We start from the raw sequence: 22,958 nt of genomic DNA, 5'->3' as shown, positions 1-22,958 counted from the left end.
CAATACAGGACGGCGCCTCCTAACAAACAGTATAATCTACCAGTAGAGCCTCTATTAAAGCTTTAACCCCAGAGTTATTCATTACATACATTACTAGGGAAATCAGAAAGTGTATTTTGAATTAACATTGCTTGTGTTTCCAACACAAATCCAAAAGAAGTTTGTTCCATGTCTAGTGAATCCGCTTTCAAGTGTCTCATGTGTCAACTTACTGTCACCACTTAATGCAATAATGGGTGCAAGGTAAAAGTTCTAATTTATTGATTTCAATCAACCTTTTAAGTTGAAAACAGCATTTTCACAAATTGTGTAAATAATTTGGATAAACTTAAAACAACAAGTTAATTTTTATGAGTAACCTAAACAATTTTAAAACTTGTGCTATCAAATATTAAGTAAGTGCTGATTGCTAAGGGAATCTTAATTACCCCTTCGTCAGAGTAACACATTTGTTGCACATTATTTCATTAGAGTGGTAATAACTCACAGACATTGATGTAAACTGTTTAATTGTAACGGTAATTTTTTGTGTACCAACAGTCCCATTTCAAACTAAATACAATTTGTACTATTTACAATGTAGATTGTTTCCAGGATTGTTTTAATGAGTTTCCAGGTGTTTCCATGACTGGAAAGCTTGTCTCAACTGTGCTTGTATATGCAATAAAACTGTCTGTAGAGCCATCAAGAGTCATTTATCAAAACGCCTGTTCAACAAGCAGGGAAGCTGTTTGTGCCTGTCATGTCTGCAGGCTCCTGCCACACCGGCACGTTTTAGCCACTGCACTCTCCTTATTCTACTGTTTATGACCAATATGAACCTCGCTGTTTGGCTTAATTAGCCATGTGTTGTAAAACCTGGCTGAGGCGGCAGCCGCTCAGCTCCCTGTGACAGCAACCTGTCCAGGTTTGTCTAAAGTTGTACTTTTCTGATACTTGAACATTTTTCACCTCTTTGTGTGATTCATTTAGGAGCAACAGTTAGCGTCGAGCCTTGTTGTGGTCAGATTAGTCACTAGATGACAAACGGCCGCTCGTTATCTAAATATGTGATATTTGCTGTCTGGTAAAGTACATCTCCGTATTTTCCAAGAAAAGTAATGAGATCTTTAATAAAAAATTTAATAATTCCTGCTAACACTGGTGGTTTCCATTCCAGACAAGGCGGCCCACCTCTTCCTGTATAGGAAACTATGATGAAGAAGATAGTTTGTAGTACAGTAAGTGCAAGTGTGGACCTTAATAGATTGTTCATAAAGAAAATCTAACTTTGACTACAATTTACAGCACGTTTAAAGCTTCCACACGACACTGGTACCTTGTCATAAGTTAACAAAAATTATCCCTCAGAGTTCTCCGCTCACTAACAGTGAATACAATTCAATGTTTAAAATGTCAGCTCAACATATGGAAATGCTGCATGCATCAGCGTGTGCTTGTGTGCAGCAGCTGGCCCAGAGTCTGCTGGTTTTCACTCCAAACGAATCACCACAACCAGAGGCTCGTTTTATTAATTAGCTGCTGCTCTCAGGCTGAAGCTGTGGTGAAGATTGAAATCAGCTGCTGTCGTGTTCAGCTGGAGAGAAACCCTGCAGACTCTTGGCTTTCAGAGGGCTAGCTGATCCTGAATTCTGGAGACTTTCACTTGATCTTTACTTTCTATTTTGATTGAATTTGGACGAGGATATATCTTTTGTTTTTCTTCTGTGCAACAGACAGACACATAAAACCAAAAGCTTGGAGCACATTCTGTCCTGTGCTTGTTTAAAAATAACGATACATGTCTTTTTGGATAATCCTCGCCCTGTTTAGCCCCATTTGCCCTGGCTGTGACTAGATCAGAGGTTAGCAGACACCTTTCTATCCACCATGACTTTACCCCAGGCGCTTCCTCCAGCCCTGACTTCCTCTGACAAACAATACTTCCTGTAAGACACAGAGGAGAGATTAGTCAACGTGTTTTACAGGTTTCCCCCGACTAACTGAGGAGCACGAGGAGCTGTGTTCAGTTCCAGGGAGAGCTGCACGTCTGGCCAAAGCACAGATCGACTTATCTGCTGCTTTTCATTAAACTTTGGGCTGTTTTTAAAAGTCTACTCTATAAATGTGACTGTTTCACTTCTCCCGCTGTTTTATTGACTTTTCCTCCGTTTTTTTTTGTAAATATGCCATTGTATGTCATTTATGTCCTCTGTGTCTCCTGTGAGGCACCGTTAACTACCATGTGTGAAAAATGTGAAGAATATTTTGGGTGTTTTACAGGACAGAAAGCGTCTGCTGGGTTTCAGTATGTAAAGGCTTTTGGTGGAAGGTGCCCTGTGGTTTTGGGGTTGTTACTTTCACTGAAAACTGAAAACTCCCTCTGTTACATGGCTAAAAGAATTCAGAATTTGTCAGTTTAGGTTCAAGAGAAAAGCTCCTTTTTAAGCCTGATTTCCACTCATCTTAAATAGTATTTAACAGTATACAACTTCAACTGGATAGCTTCATAGAGCCTCAGCACCTCATGTCTGATTTAAATGTGCAGATCAAGTTTTGCACAACAAACTATAACCCACAGAGTGAACTGACTGACAGCGGCTGTGTTGTGACAGCCTATGCTTGTCTTGTACCCGTCACTTGATTCACAAGTCAGTTTCCCTTCAGGTACAACACGTTTTTCCTCGCTCTGTGTCTGTTGTTCTGCAGTTTGTGCGAGGCTTGTGAGGACGGCTGAGCTAGACGACCATGCAAATGATCACTTTGCATAATGGGGATAAAACTCTCGATGAGGTTCTGTAACAACAGAAACAAAAACACGATGACAAACATAATCAGATTTGACTACTCCTCCAACATACGCTCGCAGTCGCTACAGAGTGGACCTGTCAGGGTTTGGAGAATTCTGGGTAAATGACTGAGTAAGTGTGTAGTCACTGCCAGCGAGCGCACAGATGAAAGAGGCTGGGGTTGTTTTATTGTTGGCCAGCTTTATGATTGTTGTCTGCATGAGGAATAAAACTCTGAAGCACTGAAACAACACCGTGGCACGAACACAAAGTCCACCTACCCCTAACAGATGATGTCACTGATAGGAGAGTAGGATACTGTGATGAAAAGAGTCATGTGAGATTGATTAGTGATGTCTGCCGTGTTGCCACACTGACCTTGACTGTGTGGGATGTAAACAGATACAGAGTTGTTTCATAAAACTCTCTGGTATGCAGCAGTAGCCACTGTTTACCTTCCATATATTCTGCTTTATTCCTGTAGTCACATGTGTCCTGTAGCCAGATGTTTTTGGAGTAAAACTGACTTAGATTGTTATAAAAACAAATCGTATGCAGTCTGACATCAGGTGATTCCTCCAAGCTTGTTATTGCAGGAAAAAGGAGCAAAAGTTAAAATCTGCACTGAACAGCAGAGAGAGGAAATGGTTTGACTGTAGAGGACTCCATTACCCAGAATTCCAGGGAATACAAAAGATACCAATGTGATTGGGTTTCTGTTCGTGGGATATTGCAAAATGGCAGAAAAGAGAAAGAAATCATGCAAAATTTGGACTGGAAAATTTCCCACAAGTCCATTTTTAATCTGGTGCAGACAATGAATGATTAACCACACAGTAACAGTTTTAGTTTCATGTAAAAGGAGGTTCCCTTTTGGCATTTGGACTGCTGGTCAGACAACTTAAAGCTCTCTGTAAACAGCACTCTGACATCTGCTGAATGTTAACAAAAAGCTGGCTGTTGGAAAAGAGACACTGAGTCTGCTCGGGGTGCTTCCGTCCCCGCTGCAGTGAATGAGTCAATGTAAGATCAGAAATACACCAATAAATGTTGTAGAATACGGGTGAAAGTTAAAACACAAAATATGAAGCAGTTAATCTAAAAAGAGTGGTTGGTAGGTGTGTACACACACACACACACACGCACACGCACACGCACACGCACACACACACACACACACACACACACACACACATACACTCTGGTCTTCCCCAGATGCCTGGGCAGGTTTCTACACGACCGGCTGTCTGCTGTGTTTTGACTGCGATCCTCGATGCAGAGGGTCTGCAGGTCCGATGTTATCATGCTGGACACACCGGAGACGTTCCAGGACTTATTCCAGGACCTTTCCAGGAGCACTCGCTCCACAACAACACTCCCAAAAGAAGACATTTCTCTTCACTACACCACAAGATAAACGATTGATTACGAGCACCTTTCTGCTCTGATTGGCTCATTTTGTCCCATGCTGAAGTATTTCTCTGTTCCGCTCTTGTATCCTCGATTACATGGTGACAGAACCGGTTGGTTGCAGCGCTCAAAGGTCTCTCTGTTGGACTTTGTTTCTCCTGCCAATCCAAATATTGATTCTCAGACTCCGCCGACACAAACCAGTTCTCTCTCATTCTCTCTTTTCTTCAACCTCTTCTTCTTCACTGAAGAATGGATACACTGAATAAAGAGAATGAACAATGAAAACAACACTCTCTCCTTACTGGAGCGATGGTAATGGCTGGAGAAAACCCAACATGGCGGTCCAATAACACTAGAAACAATTATTTTCATTACCACTACATCAATGAATCTTCTGAAAATGAAGTTCCCAGACTTTAAGATGAAAAATCTTTCCAAAACCCAAACAGAAGAAATGCAAAAAGCTCTTTCTTTCTTTCTTTGTTGATTAATCAATATCAGCATTAAAATGAATGTCTGACTGTGTTTGATGAAACTGTGGATATTTTTATTCACAGATGAGGAGAAGCAACAGTTTATTTAAAAAGGCCAAACCCATAACAGTGGCTCAACGTGGGGCGGACAGGCTTCAAAATCAAGACTTTCCCAAAATCTACCCATGTTTATCTGACCTCTGACCTGATTGTAATGCAACTCTAAAAGTCCCTAATCTTCCAGGAGTCCCATGACCAGCATGAATCTCACCACACTCCCTGACAAACATCCCATCCTTGATTTAGCACTACAGCAGCCCTTCAGTTAGCCTCGTTTTGCCTCGGGACACAGGCAGGTCCCACCAAACGCAGTTAAACCAGGCATCTGTTTCCTGGCGGCGGTTAGCTGGCGGCTCGGGAGTCCTGCCAGACTGTGAATCTGCAGCAGGACTTGTGTTTTTTTTTTGTGTGTGTTACATGTCATTGTACATTCTCACTGTGTGCGCAACATCACTAACAAACACAACAGCGAACGCCAAACACCGGTTTGTGTCTGTCAACGCCTCGTATCAGCCTGTCAGTCAAACAGCAGGAAAAAAAGCAGAAGAGGGAAGAAGTCGGGACAGTTTGTTCAAAACCAAAGTTGACACTAGTGATTCCTGTACGTCCGTCTTAAAAACTATCTCACTTGCTAGTTTGGCTGCTAGAGATAATCAGACTCATTTTGATGTGGGAAGTGGTTGTTTCAAATTTAAAGAATCTGATTAAAATCTCATCTAAAAGTATTTTTTGGGCGGTTTGAGGGTAGAAAATGATGAGCATGAAGGTTTCATTTTTCATTTTTTATTGTGCATGCTCTTCATTTACACTTGTTCAACCACTCAGATAACTGATTGCTAATGTCACTTATCAAGTAAAAGCAGAAACACTTTGGTTCTTACAGCTGTCCTGTTATATATGATTATAAAATTAATTTTGAGTGTTAATTGTGATCAATAAGGGATTTGAAGAAACAGCCTTGAGCTCTGGGAAGAGGTGATGTTCATTATTTTTAACATTTTAGAGACTAAATTATAAACCGAATTATTTAAATAGTTGTGATATCACTCTCCACTTACTGTACTTGCTTGTTCTGGAGCTTTCGACTGTATCACACAAAGTTGTCAACTTTGGATTATTCTGAGCACTTTTAGGACTTTTATGTCAGAGGGGGCTCAAAAGTTGAACTTGAAAGTTAATGTTTGACCTTTGAAATTGCAGTTGACAAAACAATCTCCACTCAAATGTCCACATACGAGCTAAATGCTGCAGTCTACAGTGCCCCTTACAGCGCGGTGACCCCTTGACATTTGAAGTCGCCTCTGTCCTCGAACATTAGAAAGGTCAGAGGTCAAACTGGGGGTTGGGGAGGTGGGTGAGGGGAAGCTCGACGACCTCTAGCAGCTTTAATCTGCTGGGAATACTGAGCGACTGAGAAGCCTGAAACTGAAAACACTGGAAACACATCTGGAAAACGCATGGAGGAGCAGGGGGAAGGGTGTGTGTGTGTGTGTGTGTGTGTGTGTGTGTGTGTGTGTTGAGAGGGAGAAAATACTGAATGTGTAACAAAGAAAAAAAAAGCAAGTGTGTATACATGCATGTATGTGTGTGTATATATGTGTGTGTGTGTGTTTCCTGAGGCCCAGTGAAGGAGGGAAGTTCAGCCGAGCTATTATAAGACCACAAATTACGGCTCTCCACAGCCAGAAATCTCCTCTGCTGGGGCCTCATCAGCAGCACAATGAAGACTTCACTCCAACAACCCAAACGAATCCACGCTGGAACCTCAAATTCATCGCCCCGGATTTTAAGAAGACCTTCAACAGAGACAACTATTTTGTGGGCAAATATTTCAGTGATGAGCAGAAGAAGAAAACATGGAGCCCAAATAGACGTCTTTGTCTCAAAAGTTGCCTTTTTTTCTTTCTTTCTTTCTTTGCAGACAGTGAAAAGGGCTGTTTACTCATTTCTTGTGAAATTCATCATCCTTCACCTCTCAGGTGTGCTAAAGCTTTCTTTATCCATTGTCAGCCAAGTAAACATCTCCTCCCACGCAAATGATACAGCAGGCAGAATGAAAAACGCCAGAAAAGAAAGCACTATTGTCTTCAGTGACATTTTAAATTACAGATTCAAACCAACACTTAGACTCCTGCTGGTTTTATTTTCAAAAATTACATTGTTCTTCTCCTCTTTTCTACCCTAGTTATGTAGCCAATAGCCAGTATTACTACTTTTAGTTCACTTGGAATAGATGCAAAGCAATTAACAATGGAAGATAAAGCTATATATACAGAAATAACTAACAGCATATTGTTTGGGCATAGATCAACTATTTTGGGGTCCTTAGGGTCTCTTTGTGGTTGTTTTGCATATCTTTGTGGACATTTTGTGTCTCTTTGTAGTTGTTTTGTGTCTCTTTGTGGTCTTTTGAATGACTATCCATGAGGAAATGTTAGCAGTCACTTCAAACAGAAGCTGTGGTCTTTATGAACAATAATCAAGCAAATGAGTGTTCGAAGTGTATTTAAACATAATTCTGCCACAGGCCAACATTTTAAGTACTGTATGACTGCTTATATAAAAAGTATTAAACGTTTCTCATTTCTAATTTATGGAAGTAAACAGAAGAACGAAACAGAGGAAGAAGAGACAGACACAGAGACACTGAGGGTAAAAACAGAGCTGTGTCTGAAGACGAGGGAGGTCTGGTTCAGAAAATGTTCAAAGTGTTGAACAATGCCGGTGTTGTGAGCGCCGGCCATGGGATCGAACCCCCGGGCGTTTCCCATCGGCCCGTCGGGCCCGCGCTGTGGCTCGGCCCAGAGGGAGAGACAGCGACGAGAGAGGATGGACACAGAGCGTTCCTTTCTCAGCCACATCCTGCTGGAGCGACGCACCGGCTTGGCCTTCCCATGAGCCTTTACACTCCTGGGTCGTCTTTGTTCAGTGAGAGGCATGCTGGGAAATTCACCATTAGACAGACTCTGACTGGTGTGTTTGGTAACGCCGCAGTCACAATGAGGGATTCACCAGCGCCACAGACACTGTCTGTTTTTCAAACTGTGAATGTCTTTATGTCTGGTTTCAGCAGACAAATGGACTCACTGCTTACCCGGACCAAAATCTCCCATGATGCAACACAAAGTATGTAGAGGAATGTTGGATGTTGGTGCAACAGTTAAAAAAGCAAAATATAAGAAATAAATTAGAAATTTGCCTCATCTTTACTGATTCTTTGATTAGATTGTAAACACCAGAGCTTTAAGATTTACTGAATTGATTGTGGCTCCATCATTGATTTGTTTGGCTCTTTCTACTTGTGTCCTGATAGTATTTAACAATGCTTTATTCTGCTGCCTTACAGACTGTTCCTGTGTTAAAACATTTTATCACAACTATGCTTGAGTGCCACAATGAACCACTATGTCTGGGATATTGTATTTCAGTACCTTTAACATTTGGCCACTATCCATGCATCCACTTAGAGGTCCTTTTGTTCTCTAAAACTCTAGTTGTTAGGTGATATATAGTTGTTCACTCTTTATCACAGCAGATGAAAAGCTTGGTTTGTGTTTAACTGACGCTGGAGGAAGTAGGTCTTTGTTGGAGAACATCGGGCTTTCCCAGCCTCGGAGGTCTTGTGGTTCATCCAAATTCCTCATGAAGAATAATCTAATTGAGAGACTCCTGCTGCCATCAGCGTCTGGACGGCAGAGAGGCCACACACAGCAGCACAGTGCAGCCTGTGGACAGTGAGCAGCTAACAAAGGACACGTTCATGCCTGTGCTTTAGGAAATGACAAAAGACACAGAGCTCTCTGTCGCAGCCACTATCCGGTACATACAGTTTTTAGACCATTGTCGGACATTTTTAGAGCTAAAAGCAATGAATCAACATCTATGTGACGATCTAAATTTTGGGTTTGTCCACATGTTGTATTTGTGCATGAAAGTAGGCTTATTTTCCCAGATGCCAAGGTTGGAAAAGCTCAGTCTAGGCTCAAGGGCTAAGAATATCAAAGCCACTTCCTGCCTTGTCGCTGTTCGAGTCTGTTCTCCCAACATGATTTCACATAATATGGTCTACTTTCTTTTAAAAGTCAGTCAGAGTGGAGAGTAACAACATTTCAGACATACAGAGCCTTAACCTCAAGAATCATGAGTTTTATGTAACAGGTCTGTAAGAATGCATGTCTAAAGTATTTATACTGTCTATCAATCACTTCTTTCCAAACTATAAAACCTTCTCTAACAAAAATGCTATTCTGATCAAATGTTTGACAACTTCTGTCCTGATATATGAGGGTCCAGTCTGGTTTGTACAGTTGAGGGAATCTGCACAGGAGTTTGAGAAACTACAACAAACAGAGCTGAAGTATTAGTAGTAAAATAATCTGCAACAATTCTGGTAATTGAGTTATTTTACATATATTCCTATAGATTCCAGCCTTTTAAATGTGATAGTGCGTGTACAGCTGTTTTATATTATTGTTTACTGAATATCATTTTAATGGTTGTTTACCTATTTACAGAGAGGACAGGTGTGGAAATTAAACTATCATCAGTGACTCTCTCTATTTGCTGAATGTTGTAATTTCCCTAATAATGCTGCACTACATTAAATTACGGTATCAAAATCAGGATAAGGAGAGAAAAATATAATAATTTCAGTAAATTATTTTATATTCTTCTTGGTCTGTGGTGGGTCAGAGGAACCTCACTTGGTGCTTTTTAGGAAACTGTTTGACTCTTAAGTTTAAAACAGACACACACTCAATTTAGGTGAAGAAGACGGCTTCAACTTAACATAAAAATCTTGACTTGAGCAGCTGTGTGGGATCAGTATCAGTATTAAAAGTATTTAATCTGTATTTAATGTTGTGTTGCAAAACTTCATTTTATGGACTTTCTGTTGCATGATGTCTTTTATTTTATTGTTTGCACTATTATCTTTTGCCCTTCTATCCCGTGGTGCCCTCTCTACTTTCAATCATTTCCTGACTTTGATGTCTGCTTTTATTTGACTGTTTGAGTGCTTTATAAACATTTTAAAAAGCCGCTTAAGCAAATAAGGTTTATTATCACAATTAGAGGGAAGCAGAGACAGAGAGAGGAATAATGGACTGAGAGTTATCATTATTACTATCATTATAAGTCTGCAACCAAAGCCGGTCCGTACCGTGGATTTAAAATCCTGTTACAAGGCTGACACATACTGACAAACACATTCACACTTACATTCACACCTATGAGAACTGCACCTTGCGTGGTCTCACCCAAACATATTTCAGAAGATATTCCACATTATGAAAGCAAAATGATCTCAGAATGATTTCACGAGCAAGACGCACAGCACTTCCTGCAGACGAAGGCTAATGACAGAGCTGAAGCTATAAAGGACGATAAAAAGATACCAGGAAATGAAGGGACAACTGGTTTCAGTAAAGCAGACAGAGCCCATATTGCATATTACTGGATTCATCTAAAGGTGGACAAACAAACTTGTTATTACTTAATGAAAAAGTAAAACCTCAAAAGCAACACTAATGGGGACTTTAAAATACTTAAAGACCTCAAATGTGGATAATCACATGCACCACAATACACTTTAAATGAAGTCTGATGCATGCACTAAAAATCCACCTTTGAAGCAGTGTGTGTGAGTTTGTGTATGTGTTTGTGTGTGTTTGTGTGTGTGTGTGTGTGTTAGGGAGTTTCATGAATGCATAAAGGCCCGAGTTGTGCCGGTGCAGGCCTGCCGTGCGAACAGGCCTCCCTGCTGTAACAACAAACTGGACTCCTGCAGCGTTTGTTTGAGGTGGAGGGGGGGCTGGATGTGGGGGCGGAGGGGTCGGAGGAGCTGTGAACCTCAGATGGAGGAGCCGTTGAGGAAAAGGCCGAACAGTTGAAGGAAAAGGGGCCCCGGGGTGCAGCAGGGGCCGCCACAGGAAATAGGTGGGGCTCTGTGGGAGGGAGAGTGATGGATCAGCTGCCAAGACATGATGGGTGGTGGGGGGGGAGTGTATGTGTGTGTTTTTCAATAGCTATTATGAAACTATCTCTGTCCACTTCATGAAGGAAATCAGTCTCTCCAATATGTAGTTTACAAGCACTCAGCAGGAAATGTAAAGTCAGATGGGGTCACGTCTTTTGGTGCGTCCACGTTGCAGTTATGTTATGTGCAACAACAGATCATCAAATAGGTCCAATAATAAATGATTGGATGAATAATCCACCGTCTTTTGTGTGACAAGTGACACTGTTTCCCAGCTGCATCGGTACACGGACCCCTGGATGGATCTAAGTGTACCAAGAACCGGTCGATGGTCCGATTCCTAAGTTATGAATCAGTTGACTGAAGCTTTGCTGCCAACAGCGTCTCCACGCTCGTGAAAGGTAAAAGGTAAACACCACGGTCTCACTTCGAGAGAGTAACGTTAGCAAAGCGTGGCTTGCCAACATGATTTACAGCGCAGCGGTGTCAACTGGACTCCAACTGAGCTCCAACTGAGCTCCAACTGGACTCCAACTGAGCTCCAACTGGGCTCCAACTGAGCTCCAACTGGGCTCCAACTAAGCTCCAACTGGGCTCCAACTGGACTCCAACTGGGCTCCAACTGAGCTCCAACTAAGCTCCAACTGGGCTCCAACTAAGCTCCAACTGGGCTCCAACTGGGCTCCAACTGAGCTCCAACTGGGCTCCAACTGGACTCCAACTGGGCTCCAACTGAGCTCCAACTGAGCTCCAACTGAGCTCCAACTGGACCCCAACTGAGCTCCAACTGGACTCCAACTGGGCTCCAACTGAGCTCCAACTGGGCTCCAACTGGGCTCCAACTGAGCTCCAACTGGGCTCCAACTGGACTCCAACTGAGCTCCAACTGGACTCCAACTGAGCTCCAACTGGACTCCAACTGGGCTCCAACTGGGCTCCAACTGAGCTCCAACTGGGCTCCAACTGAGCTCCAACTGGGCTCCAGAGGTAAGCAATGTGATCAGATTTTAGATTACATGTATCTACATACATATAGGATTGTTTTAGGGAGAGATTCACACCCCTAATAAATAACATTAGTGCCATACAGACAGGCTTAGCAGATCTTTTCTTTGGCAAAGAAAATCTAAATGAAAAAGGAATACTGGATAAATATTCTCTCATTTAATTTTAGTTGGTGACAGACAGACCGTTGCTATAGTTAGCGCTCAGGCTAACCGGTTCCAAATTAAACAGCGGAGCTTTTGCACACCTGAGTCATGGCATGCCTTTTTTATATCTGTTTCCAAACCCAAGGTGAACCAGTGAATAATAACTATCTTGGCTTTGATTGATTTACTCATGAAACTTTAGTGCACAGACCTCCGTCTGCGGGTGGAGCTGAGAGCCCAAAAAGATGTACAGGCGAGGAAAATGAACATCCAGCAGAATACAGCTCAACAAACTCTGCAGGACACTTTTAAAGAGAGAAACTCCCTCTAGACTGCCACAAGACCAACATATACTACAGAGAGAGCTTGTTAGGCTATTGTATAGCCTACTTTGTTTATTAGTTTTTTAGTATAAAATATATGTATCATAGTCTATATTAATATGAATATATTAAATATAAAAACATGGAGGAACAGCTTTTTTCTTAATGCAGAGCTATCCTCCGGTATTACAGAGGAAAATACAAACATTGGATCGGGACTATCAGCAGATATTAAATCAGGGTCGTAGGCGAAAGAACATTTTACCGTGATATCAAATTGGTATTGAGATTTGTGGAATTTGACTGGTACTGGTACACATCCCTACTCCACACCATGTCAGCATGTTCTTGAGTTAATAAATCTAAATCAAACACTCGCTCTCTTCCCTCTGATCTTCTTTCAAAATGAAAGCGCTGAGTGAAGCTGCTAGAGCCCACAACCTCAGCCCACACTGACAGCGGCGTTTGAAAGTAACCAGACTCCCGACGCTGCCTCCAAACGCATTTGTTCAGCCGACGCTAAGTGACCAGCGCTGCCAAATAATTTATGACTCCAAAGCAACAGGCTCTGCTGTCTGTTTCCTTTGGCAACAGGTCGAGGCTGTTGGAACAAGAAGACTGAAGCTCTCCTTTGTGTTGATGAGAACAGTTTCTGCAGATACACACATATCAAAGAGGCAATAAGTCATTTTTTACTGTCTCAGAGCACAAATACACCATAAGATGCCTGCAGGGGTTTGATAGGGTTGTTAGTCAATGCCAGTGACTCATTGATTACTCGCCAGCAGCTGAGATTTCTGGCTCACTTTGCAGCCTGAACTGTGTTTCAGAACAAAAACTCTCATTGATTCCAGCATTAAAGGCCTAATTCTCAAAGCAATAAAGTGAACACTAGAGCGGTTTTTATTCCAGTATTCAGGACTGATGATATATCACCTCTTCCCTACACATTCCTCTGATTACCTTCTTCCTGATTTCCGTTGAATTAAGGCTGGAGACTCCTTTTGATAAAATTATGATGAGATGCTTAAATTTAATTAATACAACAAATAAATCTACCTTCTTCCGTTGTTGTTGTTTTCTGTTTGTTGTCCTCAGCTACATTCAAAAGTCCACTTGCAATTTCACGCTCATATAGCTGGTTGGTTGGAGCTGTTAGCGTCATTCGGCTACGTTTTCTAAGTCTCGACTCTAAACTAACAAGAGCTGTAGTTTTCAGTTGTCTATAAGTAAAAAAAAATGCCTATCACAAGACTTCAAATGCTTATTTTGTCAGACCAAAAATTAAAAAAACAAAGATATAAAATGGAGAAAAGCACAAATGTATGTATGTAGACAATATGTACTGTATGTTAGAGGTATTAAGATCTTTACTGAAGTAAACGTAGCACAGTGTAGAAATACTGTTACATCTAATTATGCAACATGGCTCATTTCAGAATCATATATATCATATTATTGGATTATAAAGGTGGAGCTAATATATATATATATATATATATTTATATTATGGTTACATTACAGACGTCTCTGTTCGCTCCTCTTCACACCTCCTTTTGAAGAAGTCAGCTCCACAAAAATATGGTGAGTGAGAAGGGCCAAATTTCACAGCCCTGCACTGATATAGCTGCACCCCCCACCCACCTCCCCTTTACTGTAAATAGGAACCTTGTCTGTCAGACTGTCTGGACCGAATGGATGCTATTATCTAAGAGGCAGCAGAACAATATAAGGAAGCTTGCTGGAAATAATCTCACTGAGCTTCAAGTTTCCCTGCGTCATGGTGACAGAAACATGGCAGCAGAGGGTTTTTACACCCAGTTTATCTCTTTTTCTAGCACTTATCTGTAGCGACAAACAGGAGACAAGCATTTAATCTACTTCCTTCCACATTATTTTAAGTCAAATTTATTTTACTTAGCCATTTCCCAAAAAAATATTATTTTTTATATTATATTTGGAGATATCTAACCCTCTCTAACTTCTAGCTGCTTGTGCTCTACTGTTCAAAACACTGGAAATCCGCTTCAAGCGTGTATGAAAATGAATACTAGAGTTTGACTGCAGTCTAGACAATCTGCCTTTAAACCATTTTCTACTTCCAGTGTCAAACAAACAAAAGACCAGTATCTCCCAGCTAACTGTGTGCAGGATGTTTGACACTGTTATGTTTGTATTGGTGCTTCTGTCTTTTTAGGGCACAACAAAAGCTTACGATAAACTGCTTACACTCACCACAGTGTGACTGATCGGTTGAAGGTATTTTAGTAGTTTCCATGAACTGGGTTTCTCACAGGAAACCAGCAGAGGTGGTACACACCCATAAAGTCTGTCTACAAATACATTCTTATGTCATAAGACCTCCTTCTTATATGACTCACTCAAAAGATGGACAAACTACAGAATTACATATGACTGGAACTTATAGAGGTTATATATTCATAGGTAGGTTTTCATTAGTGTATTATCAACTGAAAAGAAGAATCGCTGTGTTTTTTTTACCTCCGCCCTGTAACCTTGAACGGACTAAACTAACTCGCTTGTGCAGTACAAAACACACTTTTCCCAACATTGTGATATGCCACGCTCATCAACTCATTTATAGAGCTTTAAAGTGAGTTTCAGCTCATTGTTTACCAGCCTGGCCCACAACTCGTTCACTCTCAAAGACCTTCCTGTCTCAGCACACAACAGACAGACAGAGGTAAAGCTGGTGAACATAGTGGAGCATTTAGCAGCTAAAGAGAGTGACACAATCTGAATGTTCTCCTGGTAGCTTTTACCTGGAGACTCTGAGGGGAAAGGTGGCCGAATTGTCACAGTTTGGACACTCACCGTTGAAGAAGCTCTTGACCTTCAGGTATCCGACGCTGAGGCGGAGCACGGACAGCTTGTCCAGCCGAGCCCTGACCTCCTCGGTGAAGGGCAGCAGGCTGGTGAGCTTGTCCAGCTCGCCATTGAGGCGGTCTCTGTGGCGTTTGGAGGGGTTGGACTTAGTGCCATCAGGAGGTGGTGGTTTGGGACTGCGGGTACAGAAAGAGGACAACATTACAACACAGTAACAACACAGGGTCTACAAAACACAAGGCTGGGGTTGATGCAGGAAATATAGGGAATCAGGAAGGGGGTTTTAAATAAAAAAGCCTCATAAAAAGGAGCTTTACACACTGACAGAGACTGAGAAAACCCTTTTGGAAAAGGTTAGTTTCCCCCGACAGTCAAAGCTTGAGTTTGGGATTCAGAAAGGTCATGATGAGTATTACAAACATGCTTGAGGGTAAATGTGTTCTGTACACTGACGCATGTGTGCCTCAGTGCAACAGCAGCTGGGATAAACTGAGATGACACATTGGATATGTGACACTGACGACTGCCACACACACAGCAGGAGACACACGAGGGGAAATATCAAATCAAACACATTGCACAATGTGCATTAATTCTTGTTTTGCATGTCTAAAAAACAACGATACAAAAGTATTTTATGTGTGAAAAGTGAGGCTACATATCAATTATACAATTATGTAATTATACAGCCTCTTAATCTTTGTGTTTTTATGTAATCAGACTAATCAATTCAGATGAATTTCCTGGCACAGACCAGGTTGTTGTTGCCTCACAGCTGCTGAATGTCGGGGATTAAAATGTTCGCGGAGTGGAAAAAAACGGACCACCTCGACTCTCCAGAGGCAGACCAACCAGCTACCTGCTCCATCCACTGTTGCCGTGGGAACCAGGTGAGCAGCCTGATGTCACCTGTTCCAGGGCTTGTTTATCACCTGTGTGTTCAACTCCGTTCTTTCAGCACGCTTTGGCAACAAGACTAAAAACCCCTGAGCAGAAACCATGGAGGATTTATGTGCTGTTGAAGTACTTTATACACAGTTTACAAACGCAGAGTGAGAGGAAATGATTTTCCTTCCTAAAGGAGACTCAAAATGTCACATTTATTTATAATTTCTATTTGCAAAGACTGTGCTCTTGTTTTGAGCTCTGGGATAAAATCTACCTGCAAGCTCAGAAAAACAGGCTGGAAAACCTGACGGCACGTTTAATTGTCTTTGTACGTTTGATTTATTCGTTTAGCTAATGCATTTAAAGGCAGTCATACGTTCCATGCTTCAGTTTTTAAGCGTCTCACGATGGTCCAAATGTTGTTTTAGAGACTTTTTTCCTTCCCAACAGAAGGAAAGACGTAATAGGTTATTTTCTTCTTATATGATGGTCTACTTAAGACACTGTGCTGCACAAACACATTCACTGGTTCCACTTTCTGGACTCTCTAAACATACTGTTTATAGTTAAATATAGAATAAACTATAGTTAAATTAAAATAAATGGCAGTTATTACGTAGCAGATTGTTGGATAATGAAACAGACTGTTAGCTGCAGTCTAAGCTCACACGTTCACAGTACAAACAACCCTCTCATTTCACACATTCTTGTGATTGTACATTTGTGCCTTAAAGCCCCAGTGTGTGACGTTTAATAGGCAGAAATAGAATATAATATTTCTATATGGTGTTGTTGATGTTGGTTAACTTAGAATGAGCTGTTTTTAGCTACAGTAGCCCAGAAGGGACAAACCAACCACTGCTGTACAGATGAATCACTTCTCCTCACACTCATTGATAAGACGTAGCGTTCAGCTGTTTGAACTCGTGGAAAGAGGTAAATAAAGTGTGATCGCTCAGGCTGTATCCAGTGACTGGCTCTTAACCCCCGGCGGCTCATCTGTAACTCAAAGCAGACCCTCGCTGTACAGAGGAGCTTTTCTTTTTCCCAGAGATGGTGTGAATGTCGTGAAGCACCTCAAACACTGCGAGAGGGAATCTTAAGGAAGTTAAACGTTTTTTGTCTAAAAAGAAAATCTTTTCAAACATGTTTTGCATTAGAATCTGAAGACAATCTATCTAACTTTGTCTCAATAAGACATTCCAGCTAATATTGAGCTCCATTTAACCAGTAACAATGGTTTGTATAATATCCCAGCTGAGGAACCAGATTATTTTCATTATTTTAAGAGTAAGACCACTCACACAACTTCTCAGTTTAAGAGAAAGTCGTCTTGTCCCAGTGTTGGAAATGAAGCAGCTGTTTAGTTTTTGAGCCAACATGGACCTAAAAGAGTAATGGATGAATGTCCAGCCACTATTTCCACAGTCAAAAATAAACCTTTATGCTTTAATTTATGATATTTAGACAGTTTGTATCTGAAAAACCCTCACACTGACTGCCTTGCTCAAGGGAATGTGACCTGGAAAATAAATGCTCAACAATTTTGATAATCAATACTTTTCCTGCAAAAAAGCCCAAACAGCTGGTTCCGTCATCTCGCGTGGACGTTTGATGGATTTTGAACCGTTGCGTCACCAGAAACCAAACACAGATCAAATCTGACAAATACTATGATCGTTAGCTGCGGCTCTAATAAACAATATTCGTAGTTCAGCAGGTTTCAGCGTCTTGTTCAAGAGCATCTGGGTGTTGTGGGATTAGAACCTGTGACCTTCCAGTTACAGGTCGGTCTGACGCAGAGCAGCTGCATGTCTGTTGGTTCTCCAGTTAAATCAGGTTCAGATGTTCCTGCTGATGACTCCGCTGGGGATTTTAGGTCAGATGAGGCCAATCGTGAAGTGTGTGTGTGTGTGTGTGTGTGTGTGTGTGTGTGTGTGTGTGTGTGTGTGTGAGAGAGAGAGCACCTGTATAACTGCATACTTTCTAGCCTAAAGGGACTGTGGCTTCGACCCTTTAATCTCCTGATTACTGGTTGTGTCAAAAAACACTGACCAACACTGACGTCAGCAACCAGAAATATAGTAGCATAGCATAGTTAGCTCAGAGCGTTTCTCAGTGATCAATAACAACCGGGCCAAAAGGAAAAAACAGATTCAGTGTTGTACATAAAAAAACAGGATGTCCTTTCATGCTTTATAAAGCGATCAGTATCTAGAGCTTCCAGATGTTTCTGTCTCTGGGGTTTAAATGTATACGGTTCGTTGCTGTCGACTAATTGTGCCGTCGATTAAACAGAAAATTACATTTAGACAAAGATTCACTTTATTAATATAAAATATACATCAACTATTGATGGTGTATTATTACAGATGAAGCTACCGAGCAGTTTAAAGTAATAAAGCATCAATAATGATAATATATATTACTTTGACTTTTACTTGTTGCACTTTGACTGTATTTTGATGCTCATACTAAAAGCGTATGTTTAATTAAATGTCGCAAAACATTATTTTAAATATTAAATGATCACTGTTACTCATGAAGGTGTAACCAATCAGACGAGAGACGAGACCACCAGCGCCAAATTTATTTATTTCATCAGCAATCGGGTTTTAAAAAATACTGATGCTGACAATCGGCAGGTAATTGGTCTATTCCATAAAATACATGAGATGAAATATAACACCCAGGCTGGTAAAAGAAACAAGCTGGATGTTTAACAGCCCTCATAAACGAGCCAACAGCCCCTAAAAATAACATGAAGAGGCAGAACAACTCCTGCAACTGTACGGTGAAATATCTCCACTTCAGACCAAACATTCAAACCAACCATCAGCTGTGAGAAGCACAAAGTCTGCGAGCCTGAACTGGAACATAAACGTGGACATTGGCCCAGCGAAGCCCCCCCCCAACCCCTTCCTATAAATAAGACATCTGCTTCCAATAATACTCCACAACACGACATATCTGTAATCGAGGCGAGATGCTATCGCTGCATTCCTGACGGCACAACTCCCTGCAAGAACAATGAGCAGCCAGTGTTGTTGCTTCTCGCTTTATCTACCAAATCTGTCCTGGAAGGGGCGTGTACACAGTGTGTGTACACAGTGTGTGTACACAGTGTGTGTATGAGTGTGTGTATGAGTGTGTGCGTAAGAGAGAGTGTGGGGTTTTTTTGTTGGACTTAAAGAAACACTCCCCTGCGTTCACACAAAGGCACTTTGTCTCCGGCGGGGCAATGACACCTTCGCAGAACAAAAGAAACTAAATACGATGTTGGCGTGCGTTCCCGGCTGGAGTTATGATACGGGAACATCAGAGCTCGTATTCTGGGAGCTCTGCGTCAGCGCTTCCCAACCTTTTTCCATTTCTATCCTTCAGGAAACTGACTGACTTATTCTATGGACGTTTCATATTATATTTAAAACTGTACAATGAACCCAAACAGTGAACTGCAGGAAGTTTGTGTAAAACCAGAGATTTGGATGATTTTTGAGCAGATTATTTCCTGTTTAGGGAACTTTTTATACAATTCTCTGTCTGTATTCTGTATTTCTATAATCTTTAACAATCATTAAGGCTTAATATGATTCCTGTGGACAAATTTGGTGTTTTCTTGCCCCTGACGGCCATTGATCTATTAGACAATTTACTTTCTTCACAGAAGTGAACCAAATGCTGACATAAAGGCCTACTGTGTATATTTCTTTCAGTAATTAGTCTAAAATAAAATCTTTAATAGCTAGAGCATTAGTTATTATTATTATTAAGTTCACATTGTATGCTCTGGGTGACGTCACTTCGTTACTTTAAGATACGCTAGGTGCAAAACGCGGTGGCGTGATTGTCGTAGGAGACGAGCGGGGAAGAGGAGCAGCTATAAAATAATACATATTTAATAAAATATTAATATATTAATAAAACCTGAGTAAAGTTTATTCTATTTATGACTCAATTTTAATATGTTTTTCAATGATTATGGTTTATTGACTAATTGTATGGATATGATACTCCAGGAAATGACATCACAATAAGCAAAAGTACCAGTGTAGGCAGTGGCGGACCGTTACCGTCTACTCTACAGAGTTCAAAGGGTTAACTGCAGGAGAGAGAGAGAGAGAGAGAGAGAGAGGGAGAGAGAGAGGGAGAGAGAGAGAGAGAGAGAGGGAGAGGGAGAGAGGGAGAGAGAGAGAGGGAGAGAGAGAGGGAGAGAGAGAGAGAGAGAGAGAGGGAGAGGGAGGGAGAGAGAGAGAGAGAGAGAGAGAGAGAGAGAGGGAGAGAGAGAGAGAGAGAGAGAGAGAGAGAGAGAGAGGGAGAGAGGGAGAGAGAGAGACAGAGGGAGAGAGGGAGAGAGGGCGTTATCTGGTGGACACAGTTATATATTTTACCAGCACGGAGCAGGTAAAGTAACAGTTTCACTCCCCGCAGTCATTAACAAGCCTCCACACTCACCTGGAGGGAGCCACAGAAAGAGGCGGGGCCTGCCGGTGTGTGTGTGTGTGTGTGTGTGTGTGTGTGTGTGTGTGTGTGACAGAGGTGTGTGTGTGTGCGTATACACAAACAAATCCACACAAATGAATGTCCCTTCAACCTCCTTGTGTTACTATATTTTACCATCAGTGCATTTTAAATTAAAAACTCTAAAGAAATACACAATCAGTGTCTGTGTTTATATTCACTGAGCTCACACACACACACACACACACACACACACACACACACATACATACACACATACACACACACACACTGGTCTGCAGTATCAAACACACACTAGTTTCTACAGCATGGTTCCCAACCTGGGGGCCGGGACCCCCACTAATATCTCATCGTCCTGCATTAAAAAGTATTCAGTTCTAACAACCACAGAGCGTCAGGGAGAGGAATGTAATAAAATATAATATATATAACTATACTGTATTAATATAATAAAATATAATATATATAACTATACTGTATTAATATAATAAAATATAATATATATAACTATACTGTATTAATATAATAAAATAATATATATAACTATACTGTATTAATATAATAAAATATAATATATATAACTATACTGTATTAATATAATAAAATATAATATATATAACTATACTGTATTAATATAATAAAATATAATATATATAACTATACTGTATTAATGTAATAAAATATAATATATATAACTATACTGTATTAATGTAATAAAATATAATATATATAACTATACTGTATTAATGTAATAAAATATAATATATATAACTATACTGTATTAATATAATAAAATATAATATATATAACTATACTGTATTAATGTAATAAAATATAATATATATAACTATACTGTATTAATATAATAAAATATAATATATATAACTATACTGTATTAATATAATAAAATATAATATATATAACTATACTGTATTAATGTAATAAAATATAATATATATAACTATACTGTATTAATGTAATGTTATGTAATATTATTGTTATGTTGAATATAATAAGAACAGTTAGTGAGCGGGTTACAGTTACATCACTGTGGTATGATGTTTAGTAACTGGTGTCAAAACATCTGGAAAGTGAAAGCTGGGAGACTGACGTCCGTCACATGTCTGTCATAAGAGGAACAGCACGTCTAATGCAGCAGCACATCAGCGTGACCTCCGCCCCCAACAAACTGGATATCAGGATGTCCCCCCCGCACCCCGCACTCTGTCCCGAGTTATCTCATGTGTGTCTATGTCGCCTGTTTTCCAGTCAGACGGGGGCAGAACAGAGATTGTGCACGGCAGATTCAATACGGGATTCATTGGCCACGGAGTTTAAGTAATCCGGGGATTTTAGGAACTTGGACCCGGCTACTGGAACCCGCCCCGAACCTCAAAATCCGACACCTTTGGAATGAACGCAGACCGCGAGCCAGACCTTATCACCAAACATCAGTAACGCTCTCGGGAGCAAATCTCTGCAGACGGGCTCCAACAACTGGTGAGAGGCTGCTGTAGCTGCACACTAACGCCCCGGGTTCACTAACGCCCCGGGTTCACTAACGCCCCGGGTTCACTAACGCCCCGGGTTCACTAACGCCCCGGGTTCACTAATGCCCCGGGTTCACTAACGCCCCGAGTTCACTAATGCCCCGGGTTGACGGAAGACGTGTTCCACTCTCATGTGGGTGTAATATTCACGTGTCCACAAACTTTTGGCAATCTGTCAATATTAAGTTGTGCCTGTTACGAAGTTAGACTGTCTCTGTTTGCTCCTCGCAGACAGACAGACAGGCAGACAGACAGGCAGACATTAGCATACATTTAAATGTTCTACATAGCAGTGTAAACATGAACTGCCTCGGGGTAGATTGCCTCTAGACTCGTTTGTGGGTTAAACAGTCTCACACACACACACACACACACACACACACACACAAACTTACACACACACACTCTCACACACACACACACACTCACACACACACACACACACACACACACACACACACACACACACTTACACACACACACTCTCACACACACACACACACACACACACACACACAGACTGCATTTCCAAAAACAAAAGACAAGGAAAAGAAAGATAAACTCCCCGAGAGTAACTTTTCCTACAAACCGAGACGAGAGAACATGGCAGACTTATGTAACCGTTTGCGTGACACAGAACTATGTTAATTTGTGTTGAGGGAGGGAGGAAAGCAACAACCCCACGAAAAAACACACAGAGACAGAAGGAAAGACAGGAAAAAAGTATGTTGTGGCAGTCGGAGGAGGAGGAGAAAAAAAACAGAGAGAGTCTCAGATTACGCCATCCTCCCTCCCTCCCTCCTCCCTCGTGGAAACATTGCGTGAGAGCGCTCTCTCTCCTCGTCCTGATTATGATTAATGCAGGTAGTACCACACACACGCTGAAACCACGGTTCTGGCAGGGTTCTGCCGTGGTTCTCCGCTCTGGCCTGTGGTTCTGTATGGAGCAGTTAACACCGCCGTCTGGCTCGTTAAAAGTTAAAAATCACAGTGAGGAGGAAAGTTCTCACAGGGTTCTTTACAGAA

General features: G+C 41.2%; 1 protein-coding gene across 1 annotated transcript in view; it reads right to left on the bottom strand.

Annotated features, from left to right (window-relative positions):
* The window catches only part of LOC127378970 (aryl hydrocarbon receptor), a 67,932-nt gene that overhangs the window by 41,611 nt on the left and 3,363 nt on the right, over window positions 1–22,958 (bottom strand). Inside the window, exon 2 of the mRNA XM_051428375.1 lies at window positions 15,001–15,188. Coding sequence (XP_051284335.1) covers window positions 15,001–15,188 — 188 coding nt within the window. The remainder of the gene's footprint in view (window positions 1–15,000; window positions 15,189–22,958) is intronic.

The sequence above is a fragment of the Dicentrarchus labrax genome, unplaced genomic scaffold, assembly GCF_905237075.1.
Source record: "Dicentrarchus labrax unplaced genomic scaffold, dlabrax2021, whole genome shotgun sequence".
Lineage (NCBI taxonomy): Eukaryota > Metazoa > Chordata > Actinopteri > Moronidae > Dicentrarchus > Dicentrarchus labrax.
The sequence above is the reverse complement of the archived record's forward strand: the minus strand, read 5'-3'. Positions and strand labels throughout refer to the sequence as shown.